This window comes from Stigmatopora argus, chromosome 11, assembly GCF_051989625.1.
Source record: "Stigmatopora argus isolate UIUO_Sarg chromosome 11, RoL_Sarg_1.0, whole genome shotgun sequence".
NCBI lineage: Eukaryota > Metazoa > Chordata > Actinopteri > Syngnathiformes > Syngnathidae > Stigmatopora > Stigmatopora argus.
The window spans coordinates 12825001-12834163 of NC_135397.1; the positions used below are offsets into that span (position 1 = coordinate 12825001).

The 9163-nt window shown below is 38.4% G+C and overlaps 1 protein-coding gene across 1 annotated transcript in view; it reads left to right on the forward strand.

Annotated features, from left to right (window-relative positions):
* tmem72 (transmembrane protein 72) overlaps nucleotides 1-7868 on the forward strand; it is an 8206-nt gene extending 338 nt beyond the window's left edge. Inside the window, exons 2-5 of the mRNA XM_077613561.1 lie at nucleotides 2935-3001; nucleotides 5181-5252; nucleotides 6880-7019; nucleotides 7107-7868. Coding sequence (XP_077469687.1) covers nucleotides 2935-3001; nucleotides 5181-5252; nucleotides 6880-7019; nucleotides 7107-7516 — 689 coding nt within the window. The 3' untranslated portion in view covers nucleotides 7517-7868. The remainder of the gene's footprint in view (nucleotides 1-2934; nucleotides 3002-5180; nucleotides 5253-6879; nucleotides 7020-7106) is intronic.
* Nucleotides 7869-9163: the final 1295 nt, after the last annotated feature.

The following is a 9163-nucleotide window of genomic DNA, read 5'->3' on the forward strand; positions in this document are numbered from 1 at the left end:
TGTTGCAACATGCTGTTTAAAGCTGTTATCTAATGATGAATTTTGACTAAAATACTGCATAGTCCAAAAGAAAGAATACTACATAATATAATAAACTAAACGATATTATTTCAAAGCCCTGTTTACATTATAACAATATCCCTGCTTTGAACTATTACTGACACCCAAAGAGAAAAACCCATAAATTCCAGTCTATTGAATCAGAAGAGGTTTTAGTTCCATTCAAAATATGTAATCATTCAAAAAGTCGACTTTAATATAAAAGTCATCTGCAGTCCTCCATGTTTGTTACTAGTTTAATTATTGAGGGTCATCATCCTCATTCTTGCCAAAAGGTGACAATCTTTCCTCTTGGAATCCAAAATGACGCTGAAGCATCCTGTGCACTGTAAATTAAAACAACCTTTGGCCCTTTCTAAATGCAATTCTGTCATAAAAGAAAACTACCACAAAATCAAACAGTGGTTTTGGGAATTATAATACCACAGATTTCTATGTGGATTTTCTATTTGCTGCAGAATAAAAGGGAAGCCAGTGGTGTGGTGTGATATGATATATTACATCCAAACAGTCATAACAGTTGATGCAGTACAGCTTACTGCTTTGCTCCAAGTGTGTGGGAAATGTGTATCAAATATGGGATCGGTAGCAAGGTCACTGGCAAGTCTGCAATCTATCGTGAAATTCAATAAAAGCATGACAGAATCAGAAACATTGAAACAGAAATGGTTCATTTTATTATCTTTTTTTGTCTATTTTTTTAACCTTGGCATGAACCACAAGAAGAAAAACAAACCAGATTAAACCTTTACGCCATTATAGCCGACTAACATTTAACCATTTAGTCATTCAACCCCTATTGTACAAACTGAATAACCTCATTGGCCACCCATTACTCAACTTTTGGAATTGAAATGGTTGCAGACGCTGCTGATTTCCCCAGAAATACCAGACCATACTACAATGTTTGCTGCATCCAGTCGCTTTATAGGCCTTATTTGTGCTCATGCAGTTTTACACACTCATGAACTTACTGTGCGTTTTCTAAGCCAGGTGTATGTGCTACATGCACACATTTATATCTGTCTGGCTCTGTGTGTGTACAGTGTTTATTCCCCTCACACCCAATAAATGAGCAGCAAACTTTAAGCAGCATTCTTCTGATTACTCTCTGGTGCCGATTGTATCGTTGTATTTTTGCTATGTCGGCCATTAAACTGTTTCCATGTGCAGAAGGCAGGGTCTTTTCACCGTCTTTTTTGTCAAACAAATCTTCAAGTAAAAATAGGATATTTTGTATGTGTGTGAGGAGGGGGTGGTGGGTGGTCATATTCTTGTAAAAATGTTATACAACAGTTTCACAATCGAAAGTTTGTTTTTAGCCAAACCATGCACATGAACACATGAATTATTAGAGAACTGCACAGAAGCTCACAGAATCGCAATAATAAACAACGTTGACTTAAAATACAATTTTTCTCAAATTTATTGTTATACTATTCAGTTAACCTGGCAATTATTGCAAGGTCATTCATACTAAAGGCAGAAGATGTCACTGTTGTAAATTACAATGACTAGTTTTGCATTTATGGTCTCCAATCTGACATTGGAATGCACAGTATGACCTTTCCTTTTTCACTGTTTGGTCTGAGGATACTGCCAGTTGGACTTGGCTCAGATCCTTAATGTCCATTCAAGTCTCGCCCAAGCATCACTTCTTCCCAGCTGGTCTTCCAAAGAATACTTTCATTCAGAGTAAACACATATATGAAATTCTGTAGCACAGTGCAATTGATCATTTGTGAAGTCAGGATGTCAGATAAGAACAAATGCAGTAATATCAAGTAACTAACTGGTAAGCATTGGACAAATGAATTTGTAATTATTAGCTCTTGTAAGCCACTGATAATCGAATCCTTTTTCACACTTAGAATGGGTGATGAAAATTTAGCCGGTTTGCTTCATGTTCATGGAAGCATGAAGCACTTTCATCTTTTATTGGCACCTAAACAAATCAATTATAAAATATAACCAATAATAAAACCAGCAAGAGTATTGGCAGACCTATCCAAATACATTAAAATGCCTTAATGCAGTGGTGTCAAACTCAATTTGGTGCGCGGGCCACACTAATGCCAACTATGTGGGACAGACCAGTTTATTTTTGGCCCAATCTTACTTGCGCCATTGACGGCGCTAGACATCCAATCCATTTTGACTCAGAGCGGCGAATTAATGAACATTCATTCGAACCTCCCAGTCAAAATGGATTGGACGTCTTGTGCATCAATGGCACTGAAAGATGGGAAACCACAGCCTGTTTAAGTGAATTGGACATCTATCATTGTCAATAGCAGACAATGAGTTCATTTTGTGTCACTTAAATTTTTTTCTTCTGTTTTTCATTTCAGAGTACTTACAGGTCACTTCCCGTTTTTTTTTTATCTGCTCCTATTGATTTTGAGCGATTTTCCAGGATGCTTCTGATTGAACGAGTGTGATTGCGGATAGAAAATTGAGCAAAGTGCAGTAGTGCACGCTGTTGATCACACAACTCACAAACTTCTGCTTTTGCATCACCCTTGTCAAAAAATAAAAGCATTTAATTCTGCAAATACAGTATGAATGTGCTCCAAAATCCGGCACAACAACCCCTTGGGCCTTAATGCATTCACGCCAAGAGAGGAAGAACACAAAAAATAAACTAAAATTGGTTTCTTGAATGTTAAAATCTTCAATATAAAAAAATAAAATAAAAATTATATGAGTGTAATTAAGAAGGACTCCAGTTATCCATGCTTCTCTCTAGGAGTCGAATTCACATTCTTAAAGTCAGGACAAAGTAAATCCTTTAGAAATTGTAAGCAAATTCTGACATCTATTGGACATAACCTGGTTTACACGCAAAGTAAATTGGTTGCATTTTCTTTTCAGTGTCGTGTGCTGTGGGAGTGCAAACCCTACAACACGGAGACTTCAACAGCCTGGGTATCTACCTGCTGTAAGAACTTACTGTAATATTCTTTGTTTCACGTGAGATCCGTTCAAAACAGATTCTATGTTTGCCCCTGTTGATGCTCTCTCACAGAATTTACAGCATTAAAAAAAAACAATTTTCATGCATAAAAGAGGTCAAAATGACCTGAATGAAGTTTGCCATCCATTCAGTTTGTAATTCATTTGAAAATGAATAAATGTATAAATGCATACATTTGACTTTGTTTACCGTAATACTAGATAATCAAGCTTGCACTCCCAGTCTAGGGTGTAGCTTGCCTTTCGTCCAAAGTCATCTGGAATAGGCTCCAGCACCCCTGATGAGCATAAGTGGTGTTGAAAATGAATAAAAGAAATACTCAACAATAACAATTGATATGCAAGATTTTCTCTTTGTGTATGTAAAGTACAGACTCTATACCAGTGAGTATCTTGGTATGCAAGTGTCTATATATTAGCTGAATGAGATATTTTAACACTCAAACACTAAATTATTGCTATATAATCATCTTACCATTGTTTTATACTTTCCTCTCATTCAACCACGCCCCCTTTATGGTCTAAAAACGGGTCCCCTATAGGTCTGGGCCCAATTGCGGCCTCCTAATGGCGTGCATTTCGAGTCACATCAATACAATTTCTACCGTCATTTGAAAGCTTTCAGCATTTCCCCATCACCGTACTATTGATTTATTGTGCATTTTTGGCTCATTTTCTGCTCCCAAAAAGTTTGAATGGAGCTCAACTAGGCTGAAGGCCTAATATTAATATCAGTTTGAGGCATTTTCCTAGGAAATTGTTTTGCAAACTTGATCAAATGAAAAATAAAGTACAGTGGTACCTCGTCATACGACCGTTCGTCATACGGAATGCTCGTCTTACGGGGGAAATTTCGATCGAATAATTCGCCCGTGATGCGGTCAAAGTTTCGTGATGCGACCAAGCCAGGTTGCCATGGCATTTTTTTTGGCATATCTTTCGTGTATAACAATATTTACGAGCACCGGATGAGCTATTCAGACCAGGAAACGCACAACGCGCATGCGCGGTGAAAAGAGGGCTTTCTGGGTAATGAAGTATACTCGTGCGCACAACGCCGACAGGCAATGGCACTAGGCGCCGTTCGAGGGGATGCGAACACAGATGCTACAAGCTAAAAGGAGCCGCTAGCCAGCGCCCTCGAAGCTCCCATGCGAATCCAACAAAACCACCCAGAGCTGCCACCCAGGAACGTGGCGCCCTACGTTTTTCATCCAGCCGGAGATATTCGCACTGCCCCACACCTCCGGCTACCCCCTGGATGAACTAATCCGCGTTCCAGTGACAGCTCTAGCGCTGCTGAGGGTAATCCTCAAGCGCCTGAGGTGGCCCAACAACAACAACAACATGAGCAGCGGCGCGATCGCTGATAAAAGACTGCTGCTCGTTGGCAAGTGGTCGTGCGTTATTCGATTGTGAGGACATTTGTGTGCATCATTTTCGGAATATTTTGAAGGGAATAGTACGACAGCAAACAGCCCATCGATATCGAACGTGAGGGTGGAGTGTTTGTTTCGTTTACGAGTGCGTTGTGTGGGAGAAAAAAAACGAAGCCCCCCGCCCCTTTTGTGCCCCTCTCCCCTCGGCGAAATCTGCCCAATTTTAGTTAGATTAAACACTTTATTTCTATTAAACCACTCGTTATTTATTACTTTGTCAATATATGGCGAATTATAAGAAATAAAACTTTTTTTTCAATCCAATATCCTGTTTCTGGTGTTTTTTTCAGAGAGTTGGAACGAATTAATTTGTTTCCCATTCATTTCAATGGGAAACTTTACCTCGAGTTACGAGTAACTTGTCATACGAGCTCAGTCACAGAACGGATTAAGCTCGTATCTCGAGGTACCACTGTATATCATTAGAACAATAAACTATTGCTGTTTAAAACTAACAGGAAATCTACGCCCAGAGGAGAGACGCTAGAAATGTTTGTAAAAGTGTTTTCCTTGGAAAAACTATCCACGTGATTAATTTTATCCCAGGGCCATGTTTTCTGGTTCACAAGATGGCTATCGGGCTCTAAGGGGGATAATTACAGATTCTTTTTTACGATAAAAATCTGAATTCGCACACAACAGGACTTCAATAACTCAGTCTGCTATAAATAGATTTGTCCAAAATAATTATTTGTTCTTCACTAGAGTATCTTCTGCCGGCCTCATGATATTTGAGATGGCCTATTTCCTGGATGAACTTTTGCTGATGTGCCTGCCGTGAGTACAAAACTCTGATTTCTTGTCAAAGTCATTTTTTTTGCGAATTTGTGCTTGCTCTATCTAACCCTTTCATGCACAAATTGTTTTTATTTCTTTTTTTTTTTAATCAAATTCATATTGGACTGCAATCGCAAACGTGTGGCCAAAGGGACAGTTGTGGCCCGCAGGAAAATATTTTGCGGCCCCCATGTATTTTTAATAGGGTAATTTAAAAAAATTAAATAATATCATGCAACTTTAGATAAATCAATTGGCATCTACATTTGTTTAACAATAGTACTAAATAAAAATCCTTCTAAAATGTAAACATAAAAGTCAGGAGTAATTTTAAAAAATGAAAATACCAAATATAATAATTGATTTGTTTTCCGTACCGCTCAGCCTCACAAGTTGTGGGGGGTGCCAGAGTCTATCCTGTCATTATCCTCCCAAAAATTAAGGTACTAGTAATTGATGATAATAATAATTTTGTTCTGTGACCTTACATAGCATAACTCTGCGGCTGCTATTGACAGCAATACACATTCTAATCCATTTTAACTGGGAGAGACTGGAAGCAATCATATAGTAATCGCTTCCATCCCCTCCCAGTTAAAATGGGTTGAAAGTCTATAGCTGTCATTAGGGGGGTTTCGATATCAATTTCTCTCTTGGCACCGAGTTGGTAGTACATTCATTGAGTCATTTTCTGAAACACTTATCCTCACAAGGGTCACAGGGATTGCTGGAGCCTTTCCCAGCTGACATCGGGCACAAGGCGGGGGACCCCCTGATTCGGTGGGCAGCCGATCGCAGGGCACGAGTAGACAAACAATCATTCACGCTCACATTTTTTATACCGAGGGGCAAGCAGCCTACCATGCATGTTTTTGGATTGTGAGGGAGGAAACCAGAGTTGTACCAGGAGAAAAAACCCCGCAGGCCCGGAGAGAACATGCAAACTCCACACAGGAGGACCGACCTGGATTCAAACCCAGGATCCCAGAACTGTGAGGCCGGCGCCCAACGGGCCGACCTAAATTAACAATATTTTTTAATAGATCCACTGTTGTAACCACTGTCTCTGAAAGGGTTAAACATCAACCATAACTGTAGCCAACAATACAAAGACTAAAACACAAATAGAGAAGACTGCGTTTTGTTTTAACTTCATAGTTTACAGTCAAAATCCATTGTACTGTATTTCAATTCATTTCAAGGATGGTTAACAGGTATTTAGGGCTGTAGTTTTCATCATATGGTCATAAATTATTTGATTCTAAATCGAAACCATGTACATCTATGTGTATGTATGTACATGTATATTTATATGTATATATATTTATATATATATATATATATATATATATATATATATATATATATATATTTCGGCAACATGCTTATTCATGTAATTATTTATCTATTTATTTATTAACATACTTATTACCTATCTATTTATGTCTAAAATGCCTTTCCTGTATCTGCATTCTCACCCTCTTGCTACTGTGACAATGAAATTTCCCGAATACGGGATGAATAAAGTTATCCAATCCAATATGTTACTATCAATTATATCAATTTTAACGAGACCAGGTCAATATCAACACAGTTGTTGATGAGGGGTTATCTGCCATCTCTGCAGCTGTCCACTAGATTGTCGTCTCTTCACATTGTGGGGGAAGATGGCTAAAGTTGGAGGCTTTCATAAGTTCCTCTATTATTCCATCATGTCCGTGGTGTGTTTTCTGCATCCTGTCTTGGTGTGGCATGCAACTATTCCAGGTAAAAATTAAAAATAAACATTTAAAAGCTTCCCTTCAGAAGGTCAAACTTCCAAATTCCAATTCAGCTATATTTCAATTATTTCAGGGGCTATGCTACTGGTGACTGCCTTGTTCAACTTTATACTCAGCAAGAAAAGAAAAACCGAACCAAAAACACCACAGGAGAGTTACCGCAGCCAGGGCCCGGCCACGGTGTATGTGACAGAAGGGCTGGCCTCGGACGATACGCTCACCTTCCTCCACACGGTAACGGGAAAAAGAGTTGCCCTGGCAACGGGGGTTGAGTGCCACGGTCTGGCTGAGAGTGGAGGAGAGAGCTTCCAGGCCATGCAGGAGCTGACACGTACGCCAAAAGGGAGGAAGGGGAAGGAGAGGAGACCCCTGTGGATGAGTGGGCGGCAGAAAGTGTTGGAGAGAGAGATGGAGGAGATGAGAGATTTGGGGGATTGTGAGCCAGAAAGCACATCAGACACTGTACCTATGATTAATGGTTGATACTCTCTATTCAATCTAAATGTGAAGCTTGTGATGGTGCTAAAACTGTACAGTACTTGAAATAAAATGACTTTTTTTTTGTTAAGGTTGGTGATATATCGTGCAATAGCATGACAAACCAAGCGTAGACGCTCTAAAATCCAACACATTAGTTTCCAGTACGCGGTAAAGTCTCATAATGATTACTGTAAAAAAAAAAAATAGAAAGATGGGTAAACTTGTCCATGGACAAAGTATCACATTTGAAAACCATTGTTTACTTGTCCATTTCACTTTTGTTACAGTAAAAAGAGATTCCACCTTGATATATAATTTTTTTAAATGTAATGGATGTACTTAATTCTGATGACAACTGGGTCAATTGATTCATGTTATCTTTGAACGTTGTGAATAATTTAAGCAATTTTATGTTCCTTTGAAAATAAAAATAAAGTGCCTTTTAAAAAAATCCACTTTTTCACGAGTAATTAGCTCAATTGCTCAACTGTGTTCACAGCTTTTATTTTTACAATAGGTTTATGATTTCTGTTTTTTAGACAATTTATTTTTCCACTAATGAATTTGCACCTAGAAAAAAAAAAAAACATTTGTCATATTTTCCTAATCTATCAGTATGGCTCAATATTACCAATGAGCAAAAATATTTGTAGGGAAAAATGTTATTTGAAAACAAGCAAGACCAAAATCAAGAGCAGACAATATGTCTGACTGATAAGGTGACTTCTTTTTTAATGCATTTTAAGGAGCTTTGCTGAAACCATGAATATATTTTATCCAATCCCACACAAACAATAGGACTAGCAAATGAATGCATAACAGCAGGATATCTGGAAACTGAGAGGATTTGCAATTCATATGACTTTGCCAATAGTATTCCCAGCAAAATGTGCATTTTTTCTTATTATTTTCATATTTTTTCTTTAAACACTGAATAAAAACAATCAAAAATGACCTACTAATGCCAAATTTCAATTATGCCATGCTGCCAACATCCAAAGATTTCAATGTGAATTCAAAATTATGTGATTTCAGAGGTTCCACTGTGTCACTTTTGTATTCATGTGTGTGCTTTTAATAAGATGATTTTTATGAGTAGCCATTTGGTCCAATCTATGGCACACACGGTGGCTTTTAGTCTGATTTAGTCCATATTTGCAAAGCTTAAACAGACTGGCGTGGTGACACTAATGCGAGGCAATCCAATCCAGTTAATGTACCATGCATTATTCATAAGGAAATCAAATGGATTAAGTGTTTCACTCCTCCAGCAGTATTCTTGGAAATATGTGCAATTTATGACAGGCAAAAATTGGAATTAAAGCCCCCGCAGGTGTCACGGTCACATTCAAATCCCCTCATTGTGTGTGTTTATCGGGTCTGAGTGGTCACCATGGTGACGGGGTTCTGGGAGTTCAGCCCAGACACTCTTGACCAAAAGAGAAAATTGAGATCATGTGTCAAACGTGCCAAATTAATTAATTGTCACGCAAAGGCAGTTGTGAAAAGCCTGCTTTTCATTTGTCTCTTTAGCCAGTCAATAGCGACGCTGTGGTAGTTCTTTTGTTCGAGCCGTAAAATCAATACCGTCTGCCAAAATGCTCACCCTTGAATATACACACCATTTTTTGTTCACTGTTGAGTGCCACA